Source organism: Talpa occidentalis, unplaced genomic scaffold (genome assembly GCF_014898055.3).
Source record: "Talpa occidentalis isolate TD23 unplaced genomic scaffold, MPIMG_talOcc4v2.1 talOcc4.11, whole genome shotgun sequence".
Lineage (NCBI taxonomy): Eukaryota > Metazoa > Chordata > Mammalia > Eulipotyphla > Talpidae > Talpa > Talpa occidentalis.
The window spans coordinates 38,486,476-38,502,772 of record NW_023601104.1 but is presented as its reverse complement, the minus strand read 5'-3'; the positions used below and the strand labels follow the sequence as shown (position 1 = coordinate 38,502,772).

General features: G+C 36.8%; 2 protein-coding genes across 2 annotated transcripts; both read left to right on the top strand.

The window, feature by feature from the left end:
* The first annotated feature begins 250 nt into the window (after positions 1 to 250).
* LOC119238196 (olfactory receptor 4K15-like) lies at positions 251 to 1,177 on the top strand. Its single transcript, XM_037501905.1, has one exon. The coding sequence runs from the start codon at positions 251 to 253 to the stop codon at positions 1,175 to 1,177; it is 927 nt and encodes a 308-aa protein (XP_037357802.1).
* Positions 1,178 to 9,118: 7,941 nt separating this feature from the next.
* LOC119238197 (olfactory receptor 4S2-like) lies at positions 9,119 to 10,063 on the top strand. The gene has a single exon (XM_037501907.1). It carries the CDS (start codon positions 9,128 to 9,130, stop codon positions 10,061 to 10,063), a length of 936 nt encoding a protein of 311 aa, XP_037357804.1. The 5' UTR covers positions 9,119 to 9,127.
* The last annotated feature ends 6,234 nt before the right edge of the window (positions 10,064 to 16,297 follow it).

Sequence of the window (16,297 nt, the reverse complement as noted above, 5' to 3'; positions counted from 1 at the left end):
ATGTGAACTTGTTTCCTTCCATCACACTGAGATGCAGGAATGAAAGTCAAGGTTATACAGTCATTACAAACTAAGTGACTAGGTGTAATGCATGCATTTTGTGCGCCGATGAGCACCTAACATACATGACTCTATTGATTGGAATTTGATACCAGGCTTGACTTTGCTCATTGATTCTCACAGCCTGATGATGTAATTTCCATTTCCCTTTACAGCAACATTTTTGACCTGATGTCAGAAACTTGAAATCATGGATCAAGGCAACACATCAGGAGTGACTGAATTTGTTTTGCAGAGTCTTTCAGGTCCTCGAGAGCTACAACTTTTCTATTTTGCCTTTTTTACAATTTTCTATATGTCCATTGTGCTGGGGAACCTCCTCATTGTGCTCACGGTCATCTTTGAACCTGCATTACACACGCCCATGTACTTCCTACTCAGTAACCTCTCCTTCATTGATGTTTGTTTATCCACCTTCGCCACCCCTAAAATGATTGTTGACTTTCTTATGGAACACAAGACCATCTCTTTTGAGGGATGCATGGCCCAGATATTCTTTGTGCATGTCTTTGCTGGTGGTGAAATGATGCTCCTTGTGGCCATGGCCTATGATAGATATGTAGCCATATGCCGACCCTTGCACTATGCAGCCATCATGAATGTGCGCAAGTGTGTAAGCCTGGTGCTTGGCTCCTGGGTCATTGGAATTCTGCACTCAATCAGCCAATTGGCCTTCACAGTAAACCTTCCATTCTGTGGCCCTAATAAAGTGGATAGTTTTTTCTGCGACCTTCCCCTGGTTATCAAGCTCGCCTGTACAGATATCTTCACTCTTGAGGTAATGATGCTTTCAGACAGTGGTCTAATGTCCATGATCTCCTTTGTGCTCCTGCTGATTTCCTACACAGTCATCCTAGTCACTGTGCGACGGCGGTCCTCCACAGGCATGGCCAAGGCCAGGGCCACGCTGACAGCCCACATCACTGTGGTGATCCTGTTCTTTGGACCTTGCATCTTCATTTATGCCTGGCCATTTAGCAACTTCCCAGTGGATAAAGTTCTCTCAATCTTTTATACTGTATTCACCCCTCTCTTAAACCCCATGATCTACACCTTGAGAAATAAGGAGGTAATATCAGCAATGCAAAAACTAAGGAGTAGACAAGTGAGTTCCTGATGATCACCTACTTCTCCCTTGTAAAAAGTAACACCCTATAATGAAACTTGCATAAACCTAATAGCATATTCAAAATGTATGAAGTGCAGAATTTATAAGAGAAGAAATTGGGAAATCCAACAACTATATCAGAGGTTTCAATAAAAGTATCACACAGGAACATTTGCTAATTTTATGGAATGAAACATAATAAGATGGATCTAATGAACATATGAGGAAAGAGTTACATAATTATCTTAGATATTTTATAGTTGATTTCCCATAAATGAGTATACTTCTGATTAAACAGTTAATCTGAGTTTTATGTACCAGAAAAACTATTAGTAGTTTTTTTTGCCACTGCTAAATATAGGCATTTCGCAGAAGAAACATAAATGTATAATAAACTTTTGAGATGACTTAGATTTCACTAATAGCCAGAGAAAGGCTAATAATAACCATAATTCCATACCTTTGAAAATATACTTAGTTGATAAAAATCAGTGTACTATGCAATAATGTTTTGGCAAACATGCAAAACAAAGTTTTTGTGATTTTTCTGAGGGTTCCTTCCTTTTTTAATAATTAAGATAAAATTAGTTTACAATACTGCACATGGTTTAGGGGAACAGGTTCATACTTCGTCAAGTATATATCACCACACCACACCCACCACCAAAGCACCTGTATCCCTTTACCCTATTGGGCTCTTTCCCCCTTTATTACCATCATGATCCTCCCCCCACTCCAGTAGCCTCAAATCTGCAGTCATATTTCTAGGCTTCTTTTGGGTTTAGTTTTGTCAGTTCCTTTGTTTTTTTCCTCTGTAGTCCACATATGAATGAAATTACCAGGTATTTGCCTTTCTCTTTCTGACTTATTTCATTTACTATAGTCCCACAGTTCTATCCATGTCATCACAAATGCAAGAGTCTACTGTTTTTTTTTTAATAGCTGAGCAGTATTCCATTGCATATCTATAACACATCTTCCTGATCCTCTCATCTGTCTTTGGACCCTTAGGTTGTTTTCGTAACTTGGCTATAATAAACAGTGCTACAATGAAAATGAGAGTGAGTATGTGCCTTCAAATTAGCAACAGTAATTTTTATACACAATTAGTATAAGTATATAAAAGTCTGGGTCCAATCAGAAGATAGAAACCACATAGCATGTTAAAAAGGTTAGTATAAAGGATTATTAACTATGATGAAACAGTAACTATAAGATAGAAAGAAACTCTATATGGTACTTTGGGGCAGAGGGAGAATACCCAGGGAATGACAATCTTGAAAGGGGAACAAACCCATCAGAGGTGTGGTTTATCTTATCAGTTAGAAAAGAAATTCACTGGTTTGACCAGGTCGGAGCTGGTCTTGAAGTGCTGGATGAGCAGTAAACCACCAATTGTGCAGGTAGGGGAGTTAGTGATGAACAACCAGTGGGTGTGTGTTCAGAGGGAATCTAGATGCTGTCAAGGGCAGGAAGCTTTTAGAGCGGAGAGCCCTGGTTTCTATTTGGAAAGGACTGTGTGGACAGATTATCACTAAACTGTGACTGAAAGATCTCAGAGGCACTGTGTCTTGGGGTTATTTTATGTGCTTTGCGTGATGCACAAAGTATTTTTCCTTTAAATATTTCTCCTGTGAAATGAAAATGTTGCTAACCTATCTCAGAGGAAGGAACTGCAGGCATATTGCAGAAAGAAGGGGCTCTCACAAGTTGAAGCATGGTTTGGGGTCAAGTGTATGTCTGTGAGGACATCCAGGGGCACCTGCCCCAGATATATTAAATACTAAATATTATTTAATAATATGTTATAGCATATAATTACATTAATATATAATAAATTATCTAGAATACATTATATAATTTAATATATTATTAAGTATCACATAATATGTTATTAAATATTAAATAATACATTATTAACATAAATAATTTAATATATTATTATAATTTAATATATTATATATCCATTTATGAGGAAGGCACTTGAAATTCTTGGGATAGAAGGAACATACCTCAACATGATAAAAGCCATGTATGACAAACCCACTGCCAATATTATTCTCAATGGTGAAAAGCTGAAGGCCTTTCCTTTAAGATCAGGAACAAGACAAGGATGTACTCTTTCACCACTGTTCTTCAATATAATTCTAGAGGTCCTAGCCAGGGCAATAAGACAAGAGAAAGACATACAAGGAATCCAAATAGGGAAAGAAGAAGTAAAACTATCACTATTTGCAGACATTATGATAACATATATAGAGAACCCTAAGCACTCCACAGAAAAACTACTCAAAATAATCAACCAGTTCAGTAAAGTAGCAGGATACAAAATCCACACACAAAAAATCAATAGCTTTCCTATACATAAACAATCGATCTGAAGAAGAAGAAATCAAGAAAGCCACCCCTTTTATAATTGAAACCAAAAAAATCAAATACTTGGGAATAAACCTAACAAAAGAGGTGAAAGACCTATACAAAGAAAATTATAAAACACTGTTAAAAGAAATAGAAGAAGACACAAAGAAATGGAAAGACATCCCCTGCTCATGGATTGGAAGATTTAACATTACTAATGGCCATCCTACCAAAAACAATATACAGATTCAATGCTATTCCAATAAAAATCTCAAAGAAAAAGAAAAAGAACACATACTCATAACATTCATGTGGAGCCACAAAAAAACCACGAATAGCCAAAGCCCTTGTGATGAAAACAAAGGAGAAAGGAGGTATCACACTGCCAAACTTCAAGCTATACTACAAAGCCATAATAATTAAAACAGTTTGGTATTGGAACAAAAACAGACACACAGACCAATGGAACCTAATAGAGAGCCCAGAAATAAAGCTACACTTCTATGAACAACTAATCTTTGACAAAGGAGCAAAGAATATGCAATGGAACACAGACAGTTTGTTCAATAAATGGTGCTGGGTGCCTGAGCCCGCGGACTGTTCAACGAGGTTCTCGAGGGGAGAGCAGCGACCTGAAGAACAGGGGTACACCAGAGGGAGACACGTGCACTCTTCGTTCAGCTATAGCAGGTCTCGTTTACTTTCGGTTTTGGCGGGGCTTTATAGCTGGGGACCGGAAGCGGAAGAAGCAGGCCAAAGCCGTCATGCGCACTGGGCCAAAGGAAGCTAATCCCGGAAGGGCACATGCCCTTATTTGGTGCGCCGGAGGTCATCATGCGCACTGGGCCAAAAGAAGCACAGCCAATCACAGAAAGGGGGAGTATCCTGATGCCACGAGGTAAGGTGCCAACAGCTGGGAAAACTGGACCTCAGCTTTTTCCTTTTTTTATTCTTTTATTGGGAAGTGCCCAACTTCCATCAGCTCTAACATTCATTGTGGGAGAAGGAAAATACCTCACCACAATCCACTTTCACCACACTGTCCCTCCCACAGGTAGAGAATAAAATGCAGAAACACGAAGTTCACAGAAGCACAGACTCACTTTCATTTGTATGAGTATAACTTTTCAGTCAATATTTTCAAATCAATTTTACTCTAGAACAATGGTGTTTAAAAAAAACCTGTATTTGTACTCTATATGATTATTTTACTGATAGGCCATCAGACATATTCCCCACCACTTGTTTTTGGTAAAATAAATTATCTTGATAGTCTCATGGAACAGTTCTTTTATTCTGCATACTGATTTTCAAATTTTTAAAAGATGTATGTGTCAAATGACATCAAGAAAAGGTATATTCTTGATAACAGTTATTCGAATTGTTTGATAATATTTTTTTTTTGAGTCTTGTAATTTTTTTTATAATTTAAAAAAAATTAAACAATATTTGCTTCCCACCACTCCCTCAGATTGAGCTTGAGCTTTAAGAAATTTTAAAATGAAGGAAAATCTTTTAATAATTTTATAAACCAATACTCTATTGCTGGGTGCTGGGTTGGTGATCCAATATAGCTATAGTGAACAATACCCTCCCCTTCCCTTGCCCTTTGTGCAAAACTGTGGAAATGACCTGAATATTTATAAACTACTTATTTGTCAAGTAGCCTTCAATATAGTTTTATAAGGAGTCATTTAGTGGTGATTACACTGCACTTCTCTAACAATACTCTCCAGCTGCTACCCACTCACTAGCCAAGTAATTCCCTTAGGGTTGTGCTGAAGCATAAAGGTTGCTGATGGTTTCTGCCCCTGTCAGACAGGAACCTAGAAAGATGTTCTTGTAGCCTGAGATCAGAAGCTATGGCATGGCCATAACTCATAAAATCTGAAGGGGAGAGAGAGAGAGGGAAAAAAAAGAGAGAGAGTGAGGGAGAGGAAGAAGGAAGAGGATAAACTCAGGACCTCTTCTAAGGCTGTAGATGTAATAATCTTTTTCTGAAATGTGGTACACACATAAGAGAAGCATCACTATATATAGATGTCAATTTTTTAGTGTGGATATCTGAATATAGATCACATTTCTACCTCAAAAAAGGTTATCGACTGCAGAAGATCTCAGGTTGTCCAAATCCATGTCATCGGACCACACTCAAGAAGACAGCCAGAGTAAGTTTCCCAGCCGGAGTGAGAAGTTAAAAGAGGCAACAAAAGAGGCAGTGGAGATTTTCAATAATTTAAATCCTATTCAAGGATAAAGAGTAATCTTTAAATTCTTTATCCATTTTACATCACCTGTTGTAGTAATTTTGTAAAGTAATTCAGGAAACAGCTTATTAAAATTTAAAGAATTGGAATTTAGTCCTAACTTTACCAAAATAGTGAAACCTAAATACTTGATTTTCTTCTCTGTACTTCATTTGTTTCAACAGTTAAAAGAGTGGAATAAAGTCAAGTTATCCCCAAGAACTTTTTTGCCTATATAACTGTAGGACTTTAAATAAGTCTTAGAGGATCTGAGGGGTCCATTTAAAGATACCTACTCTAAAATAAATGACCGAAAATCAGGACTAGGATTTTACTCATCTTTTTATATTCACAGTACTCACACAATAAAGTGAAAGGATAAACAATACTGGTGCTGTGGGAATTATATCAATGTCCTACCTACATCCTCTGCATTGTGAGATCTGGAATGTTTGCTTTCTGCAAATCACTCACAGGAGAAACTAAGATTAAATTTCTTTCCCAGAATCCTGCTATTTGTTTTGTTTGAAATAATTTAGTTGGGCTCATGGAGTTAAATAAAGGAGCAACCTTGATTCTTTAACAGTGCCAGTCCCATTATAACTTTGGCATCATCCTAGAGGGACCAGATTTGCACTAAGCAGCTGGGAGGACCAATGGAAATATTAAGTCTTATAAAGGCTCTGGGCCACAGAGTTCAGATGTCTGATAATGATGCTCCTGAAATTTGAACACTAAAATAACCATCACTTAGATGTGCAGATCACTTACTGTTTTTATGTCCATTAATTAATTTTATGCTTGCTATGAGTGGCATTATTCTCCCACAGGGGCAGACTCTGATGTCCAAAGAAGTGAGGAAAATTGTATAAATATTACACAGGCTTGTAGGCAGAACTATGAATCAAACCCAGTTGTTCTAGCTTTAAATCCTGTGCTCTTTTCCCAATGAAAATGGTAGAATGATCATGAGTCTTAGACTTGGGTTAATTTTGTGAGCTCATAAAGGGGATCCTAGATAAAGATGCTATTGTCACTATTCGGGAAGAATAGAGCAGCTGCTCAAGCATCTTTGGGAACCCTTGCTTGAAATCATAATTAAAGGCAAGCAAAGATACGGACTATATGAGTCAAAGAATATATTTCAGAGGATGAGTGTCAGCTGATGTCTTTTTCAAGATTTTCACAAGCATGGAAATACATATAAACTGGAATTAGGACATGAACAGCAAGGAAGTTAGTGTCCTAAGATAAGCCTTACCCAGGTTTCTCTGCCTCCTCCCAGCATAAACTCTTCTCACTAAGATGGGTAATGATAATTATACATTCACTTACACTGTGCCAGGTACATACGTGCTTTGTATGTAACACACTTAATCTTTCCAACATATATATGGTATGTGCTATTGTTATCCATATTTTACACTTGAGATAACTGAGGCAAAGGGAGTGAAGTAATTTTCCTCACTCATAGTATTAGCAAGAGGTAGAATTAGAATTTGATTAAGCTGATTTTCAGACTTACTCATTTAAACAGCTACTCTCCATCATGGTCCTCCTGCCATGGGAATGAGTTTTCTTTGTGAGCCCCCACATGATTCAAGATAAAGTCCAACTCATTAACTTAATTCACAAGACTTTATGATCTGAACAATGCATCCTTTTTAGCTTCATTTCCTGACACAGCCCTTCATGAATCCTGTGCTGAATCACATCAGCCCTGATACCTTCCCCATAGATATTGCTGTCATGACATATACCTTTATTTTCAGGTAGCTTATTCAACATTCTTGAAGCAACCTTCATGCTTTGTCCACTCTTCTGTGTCTACACCCTGAAATTCTCTTTATTTTCTGGTTAATTCTAACTGAACTTTCAAAATTCACTCATGATGACTTTGTTTGGAAAAGGGTTATTGTCTCTCCTTGGCTTTCTTACCTTATCTCAGAGAACTGTGCTTATTACTTGTGGGCTTCCTCTGTTTGGCTGTCAACACAGGTCAAATGAAATAATGTCTAGATTAATGATTAATATCACATCAGTTGGTATTGTCTTCTCATTATAAGCTTAATTCTTGCCAGTTGAAACTGTGGACTTTTCTCTAAATATTAAATAGTGTTAAAAATAAACCAAACTCTACATGAGGAGCAGAAAAGGAATCTTTTGATCATTGCAGAAGGTTTAAGACTTTCAAATGAGAAAGGAGATATGGTGACTTTGATGCTGCTAGCCCCAGAAGTATGCACATTTGTTAAGCAAGTAAATTTTTCTAACCTAACTTAGAAAATGGAAACTAACTAGGATTAAGTAGAATCCTAGTCTTTAAAGTTTATCTGTATATTATTATATTAAACAAATACTCATCTAGCAATTTCAGAAATCTGATCTCATAGTGAGTCTTGCTTTTATCTCTAGCCTCAAAATTAATTTATTCATCAAATAATTATTTAATTGAAGTGTTTTCATCCCAAAGAGAATTTCTGATGAGAGAAGCAGAGAGATTAGAGAGAAAAAGGGAAAAGAGAGGTGAGAGGTGGAGAAAGACATGATTAGGGAAAAAATATTAAATATTTAGATCGAAAGGAAGAATCCCATTCTTTCATTTCTTGTTTGGAAGAAAGGAACTGTAGACCTAAGTATACCAGATTAGCAAATATAAGTCAACAATGAATGTGGTATGAAAATTAATGATGAGAAAAATACCCTTTAACTATATATAAGAAATGTAAATATTTACTACATTAGGGTCACTTATTTTTTTATTTTATTTTTTTTTTGCTAGTATAGGTGAAGTTTTGTATTTTGAATTTTGTATACAGGGATATAATTTATTTTGGTATACTGATCTTGTGTCCTGTAATATTTCTAAACACGCATTAGTTTTAGCAGGTTTTTTTTTTTTTTTTAAGATTTATTTATTTATACAAGCACTGGGTACAGTCAGAAGCGCGGGAGGGTGACAGAATTCACCAGAGCCAGAGCGGGGAGCAGGGCAGGCAGAAGGACCAAAGTACACTGCTGAGGGGAGCAGCGGGCGGCAGGAGAGGTCTGCGGCCATGTGGGTCCCTCGCCCGGCAGCTGGGTATCCAACCGGTGCTGCAGAGGCTGCGGGCAGCTTCGCAGCCCAGCGCTCAACTGCTGAGCCACCAGGGAGGCCCTTAGCAGTTTTTTTATGTTCTGTAATTGTGCAAAAATGAAAAACGATGAGAAAATATATAAAATAATAAATAAATAAATTGTCACTTAATTATTTTCACAAGACTATTCCTGTTAGGCTTTGCCATGCTTACAGTGGTTTGCAACATTTATTTTTGCAGAGAACCACAGCCACTCAGCCAGTCCTTCTTGGGTCCCCATGGAGGTGGCCAACAATGTCACTGAGTTTATATTCCTAGGACTTTCCCAAGATCCTGGAATGCAGCTGATATTCTTTGCCATCTTCCTTCTCTTCTACATGGTGATCATGGCAGGAAACCTGCTCATTTTGCTTACGGTCCTTTCTGATCGCCGACTCCACACACCCATGTATTTCTTCCTCAGCAACCTGTCTTTTGTGGACATTGCTTACTCGTCAGCCACGGCACCCAAGATGATCGCAGACTTTCTTTCTGAGAAAAAGATTATTTCCTACTGGGGCTGTGTCGCTCAGATGTTTACCTTCCACTTCTTTGGTTGTGCTGAGATTTTTGTTTTGACTGTCATGGCTTTTGACCGGTACGCCGCCATCTGCCAGCCTCTCCGGTACACCACCATCATGAGCACCAACACCTGCATTGTGCTGGCGTCGGTGTCCTGGGTAGGAGCCCTGGCCCATTCCTTTGTGCAGACTCTCCTGACCTTTCAGCTGCCCTTCTGCAACGCTCAAGTCATTGACCACTACTTTTGTGATGTTCACCCGGTCCTAAAACTTGCGTGTGCTGATACAAGCCTGGTGAATATGTTGGTGATTGCCAACAGCGGTCTCATATCTCTGGGATGTTTCCTCATTCTTATGACTTCCTACACGGTCATTCTGTTCAGTCTCCGCAAGCGGTCTGCAGAGAGCCGGCGCAAGGCCCTCTCTACCTGTGGGTCCCATTTCACAGTAGTAACGTTCTTCTTTGTCCCTTGTATCTTTATTTATCTGCGTCCATCTACCACTTTTCCTTTGGATAAGGCCGTGTCTGTGTTCTACACAACCATCACCCCCATGCTGAACCCGCTCATCTATACTCTGAGGAATGAGGATGTAAAGAATGCCATGAAACGATTATGGAATCACAAGGTTTTGAAGGGAGAGCAGAAGGGATAGTTTGTCAGAAACGTATCCTCAGGGAATTCGCTGATGGCTCCTAAATTATTAGCAGTTTTAAGGCATTGTCTGTAAAATTCAATTATCTTGTACTTTTCACTGAACAGGGAATTTTTGAGGCTATTTCATTTCTTTTCCTTCAGGTGGGCTAAACTTAAAAATTTCCATACTGGTAAGTTTTTTATAATGGTATATGATTTTTTTGTTATTATTATTATTATTACTACTACTTTAAATTTTATATATTTTATACATCATTTTTCATTTTTGCACAATATATGCATTTTCATCTTGGTTATAGTCCCCATACAATTCCCACCCCCCTTGTTTTGATCCTACTCCCTCCTCCCCCCTCCCACCCAAGTGTGTGTCTGGTTTATAGCCAGAAAGAAAAAGAATAATAACAGATGGTCTCACTCATAGCAGGTATTTAGAAAACCTAAATAAGGGATCAGGAAAAACACTAATTATAATAAAGTAAAAATCTAAATCAACAAGCAACCATACTGGTGAGTTTTAAGATCTTTCCTCTCACTTCTAGAATGGGAGAGTAAAACTCCTACTCATAACTCATTTAACTGTTTTAGCTCCCTTCATTTCAAGTCAAGCTATCTTAAGCTATGAGTTAATGATTTAGAATGGGTTAGAGGAGTAAGATACCTCCCAGAAGTCAGACCATTTCTCCTGAAAAAGCAGTCTTACTACCCAGGAGTTGCTGTCTCATTTCCCTTCATTTCTTCCTTCCCACTGGCTTCCCTTCCCTGCCTCCCTCCTCTCTTGTCTCTGTCTCCATCTTTCTCTCATCTTTCTTTCCTAGTCTTTTCCCCAAATATTACATAATCTAGTAGGGGAAATAGGCTCATAAGAAATAACTATAATACAATATAACAAACACAGAAAATACAGACATAAGATAGACACCATGTGCAATTAAGAGGTCAGTATAAACCACAAACCACCCAAAGGATGATTGATGTGCAGGGGAAAAATAAGGGATTATTTTACATATTTCAGTGCAGAGTAATTTTTTTAAAAGTCTTATTGGAGATTTTGAGTTTTAAAGATCTTACTAGAGAACTTCCTGTCACCCCAGTATTATATTATTTTTGTTGAAAGTAAATATACTTTTTTTTGGTAATATAAGCAAACAGATTGATTAGAGCAACTAAAAATGACTTGACATTTGAACTTTTGAAATGACTAAGTCAATGTGCATTTGTATTGTAGATTTTTAGTTCAAACTTTTTGATTTTTAAAAAAAATGAAATAGATGAAGTGCCTTTCTTTTTTGTTGTGTTCTTGGTAAAGTTGGAGAATAATGGGTATTCTCAAAATAAAAAGACATTTTTTATTCCAAGGAACCTTCTAGGGCTTGTTTTATGATTCCTGTCTTTCAAAAATTCTGTCCTGTTTGTGTTCAACATTTCCTTTTTGTATACCTAACCACTTCTGTATATAGTTTATAAAATGATTTCACACACATTTCTGTGGTTTTTGCTTTTTTAATGGATCTTACTTCATTTCCACAACTTATTAAGAATATAAATAATGTATTGTGTGTCTTTCATTCTCTCAATTCATGGCACAGATCTAAATGCACAGTTGATATTTGTGAAAAAATCTGCTGATTGCTACCCCAATATTCATTGCTCTTATTTTTCCTTAGTAACAAAGACTTAACATTATTTATGGGGATCCCACTAAAATATTGCATGTTTTTCCTTTGCAGCTAGGGGAGGACAAAATGATGTTAATGACAGCTGGCAAGAGGGATTTTTGTAAGCTCTTTCAAATTTATCTGAACTTCAGTCCTCAAACATGATCACCATTAACATTTTGTTGCATTTGCCTATAGTTACTTTTCGCATTATGTTTCCTCAGCATAGAAGGATCACTCTATACTTTTTGCACCTATCTACTTTTAAAAAATTAATAGAAAGTACACTTAAATTATGCTTATAATGTCAGAATATATTAGTTTTACTTTTTCCTCCTAAAATCTAAACAAGATAGTAACAGCAGCAGCAGCAGCAGCAGCAACAGCCGTATTAAAAACAATAACATGAAGGAAAAAGTTTAGACTCAAAGACTAAAGGAAGTAAGACAGAAGTTAGATGTAGACAAAAGATTCTAACAAATGTTTGGAAAAGAGAAGACGAAGGCATGGTAACTGATGTGGCAGAGTAGATAAAGGTAACTCTAAAGTACTGACTGTGAAGAATACTGAGGAGGAATGCTCAGATTTATTTCCCAATGTCCCTGACCTGTTTGGGGTGCCAGGACACCAGGCAGGAGAAACAGTGGGGTTCATTGTTGTATGAAAGATCTCAGGGTGATTAAGAAAAAGGCGTGGTTCACTCTCCCATTTTCCCTTTCCACTCTACCCCCAAATGCTCACTCAGGCATATGCTTCACTAACAGAATATTGCATTAGGAAATTAAAGGGCATAAGAAAAAAGTCTTTCACATTCTGCCTTTGCAGTTTACAAGTAGAATGGTTGCCTCTATTAGAACCCTAACCACAAACCTAACAACTAGTAAGTTTTGCTCTATAGATCCGGAACTTTTTGTGAAATTTTTGATTCCTCATTTTTTAACATCATAAGGTTTTTCAAGATTAAAAGAAAAAAGTGAGGCTTTAGGAAGGCTAAAAATAATCTGGTGGATTTGAGCTAACACATGAAAAATACACTTAAAAAGTTCACATCTTCACACTGATGAGAGAAAATATTTGTAATTCTGAAATAAGAATAGTTTTTTTTAAAAGAAGAAAATATTATTTTTGGAAACTAAAAAAAGAATAGAAAAAGAAATTTAAAACAAATCATAGAGGGTTGAAAGACAAAAAAGACGAAAGTTTCCATGAAAATAGAATAAGTGCAATAAAACAAATGGAAAATAGAAAACACAAGACTTATAAAACAGCAAGTCAAGAGACAAAATATTTACTTATGTTTGTTCCAGGAAAACACAGAAGGCTACTATTTGAATATCCTTTGATATTTGAAACTATGGATGGATATGTCTCATAAAAACAAAAAAAGAGGAAGAGATAGGATCAAGACATCTGTGCAGGGCTTGACCAAACCAATTTAAGATAAAAACCACGTAGCAGTCTCAAGGGCCAGAGAAGTGCCTGAAAGCAAAAGGGCAGATGCCCCAGGAAGGGGAGCTTCAAAGCTTCAGCAAAACAGACAAGAGAGTGGGATTTTATATTATCTAAGAAGATGTTGGAACATTTTAGTTGTACACGTGTAGTCCATAGGATGGAATGAGTTGATATTTACAGTTACAGAAAATTACTTTTTATCATTTAAGATCCAAACAGAAACCTGATCACACACTCAGAATAATTCAAACACGTTTACTCACAAAAAGATTCTTTAAAATACGGAAGAGCCATATGAGACAGGCCATAATCAGAAGTTAGAAACCACAGAGGTATTAACACTGTCACCTCTGAAGCGACTGGGGGAGGGAGTAGATACAGAAACCCCAAAGGGGAGAGATTTAAGGTAGCCTTTTGAGAAGATTGGCAACCTTTAGTGGAAGGACAATTGGCAGGCAGTCAAGGCAATAGATACACAAACTTACTCTCTTGAATCTCCTGTGAGTACATACATTGGTGTATAACATTATATAAATTTCAGATGTATGTTGTGATAATTTGACATCTGTATATACTACATCATGATCACCACCAAAAGTCTAGCTCCAAATTATAGTTATGTAAATGACTGACAAATTAATAAAATTTGAGAAAAAAAGCCAAACAAAATGCAGCAAAAAAATTCAAGACTAATGAAAAAAAAATCTACCTGCCATTTGTCACCATACATTTAATTCCTCTTTCCATTTCACCACTAGTACCCTCTAGATGTAATCCGTTCTCTTGTATCTCAGAGATAGTTATTGTTTTTTGTTTGTTCATTTGATTTGTTCCTTTATCTCCCATATGAGTGAAATGATATTTGTCTTTCTCCTTTTTTTTAAAGATTTATTTATTTATTTTATACAAGAACCGGGATACAGGCCAGATGTGTGGGAGGGTGAGCGGATTCACCAGAGATAGAGCAGGGAACAGAACAGGCAGACTGATGAAGTACACTCCTGAGGGGAGCAGCAGGCACAACAGGAGAGGCCTATCAACTCTTAAGTAGGATTAATTTATTTAGTATTTGTCATAAATATTTATCTCACAGATATCACTGTTCAATCAGCAGCTTTGCATATATGTGTTTGTTTATTCCAGATGATCACTTAGAATTCATTTCTGGAAGATAGATTTCATTTTCTTAACAAAGGCTGTCATCAGAATGTGATTTATAGCACACACTTTTACCAACTGTCAGTTAGTAAACATTACAGATTATTTTGTTTCCCTTTTTGCAAATTAATGAGTGAAGTGGAGGATCTCTGCTTGGATGTTCATTTCTTTGATCACTAGTGAGTTTGGACATGACATCGTTGGTTTATTGGTCATTTTTATGTCTTCATTTGTGCAGCCTCAGTTTACATTCTCTGGGAAAATGAATTTCTAGAACATTGGAAAATGAGATTGGAAATACTCTCCAGGACACTAAGTCATTGACTCTTCTTTCTCCTCTAATTTCAAGTTATGACCATAAAGTTGCTGGTGTTTAGCAAGAAACAAAAGCTCTGAATTTTGTAAAACTTCCCTCAAATGACAGCACTGCTTTTTTTGAAGTATATACTCAAATCTGTTAAGACTATTTTAAGGCTATTTCTAAACAGAGGAACTATAATACACAAAAGAAATATCTTAAAACACAGTAGTTAAAATCATAGAGTTGGCAGATAGAATGCTGGTTACCAAGGGCTGAGAGGAGGAATGTGTTTAATGGGTATAGAAGGAGTTCTTGGAAGTGGATGATGGTGGTAGTTGTGCAACATTATGAATGTATTTCATACCATGAAGCTGTCCACTTAAAACTTTTTAAGATAGCAAATTTTATGTTATACGTATTTTACGAAAATAAAAAAATTGGAAAAAATATCCTAGAACACACAGATGACTCCCCAACAAATTTCAAATGACCATAACCATATATAAAGCAATTTGTAACTGATGGTGAATTCAGAGTAAATCCAAGATATTCTAAAAAATAACAAATTTGCTATCTCAATATTAGTAAAATACCCACTTTTTGGCTCAGAGATTTAAACTACTGCCTTTATTATATACACAATTTCTATATATAATTGGGTCTATTGCTGAACTTCCTAGTTCATTCCAATTGGTGTATTGGAATGGCAGCTTATTTGTGTATCAGTACCACAATATTTTTTTTTTAATATTAAATTTTATTTTTATATTCCCCCATACAATTGCAAACGCCCCATTCTGACCCCAATCCTTCCCCTCCCGCCCCACCCCCCAAAAAGTGTCTCTGGTTCATAGTTTTTTGTTGATTTTGATTTTCACTTTCTTATATTCATTTTCCTGGTCCCTTATTTAAGTTTTCTAGATTCCTGCTATGAGTGAGACCATCCGGTATTTTTCTTTTTCATTTTGGCTTATTTCGCTGAGCATGATCCTTCCAGCGCCATCCATGTTGCTGCAAATTGCATGTGTTTATCTTTTTTGAATGCTGAGTAATATTCCATGGTATATATGTACCACATCTTCTTGATCCAGTCATCTATTTTTGGGCATTTGGGCTGTTTCCAAAGCTTAGCTATTGTAAATAGTGCTGCTATAAACATAGGGGTGCAGGTGTTCTTTGGAATTGATGTTTCTGTGTCCTTTGGGTAAATACCTAGGAGTGGAATTGCTGGATCATATGGAAGCTCTATGTTTAGTAGGTCCAGAAATCTCCACACAGCTCTCCATAGTGGTTGGACCAGTTTGCACTCCCACCAACAGTGCAGAAGAGTTCCTTTTTCTCCACACCCTCGCCAACATTTGTTGTTGCTAGTTTTTTTAATATGTGCCATTCTCACTGGTGTGAGATGGTATCTCATGGTAGTTTTGATTTGCATTTCCCTGATTACAAGTGATGTTGAACATTTTTTCATATGTCTGTTGGCCATTTGCATTTCCTCTTCAGAGAAGTTTCTTTTTAGCTCTTCTGCCCATTTTTTGACTGGATTATTTTCTTTGTTGTTGTTGAGTCTCATCATCTCTTTGCAGATTTTTGTGATCAGTCCTTTATCATTAGTGTTGGGTGCAAAAATGTTCTCCCAGTTGGTGGGGTTTCTCTTTGTTTTTGT

Excerpts from the sequence above, each read along its gene's own strand:
- LOC119238196 (XM_037501905.1), top strand. The coding sequence starts at position 251 with ATGGATCAAGGCAACACATCAGGAGTGACTGAATTTGTTTTGCAGAGT.
- LOC119238197 (XM_037501907.1), top strand. The coding sequence starts at position 9,128 with ATGGAGGTGGCCAACAATGTCACTGAGTTTATATTCCTAGGACTTTCC.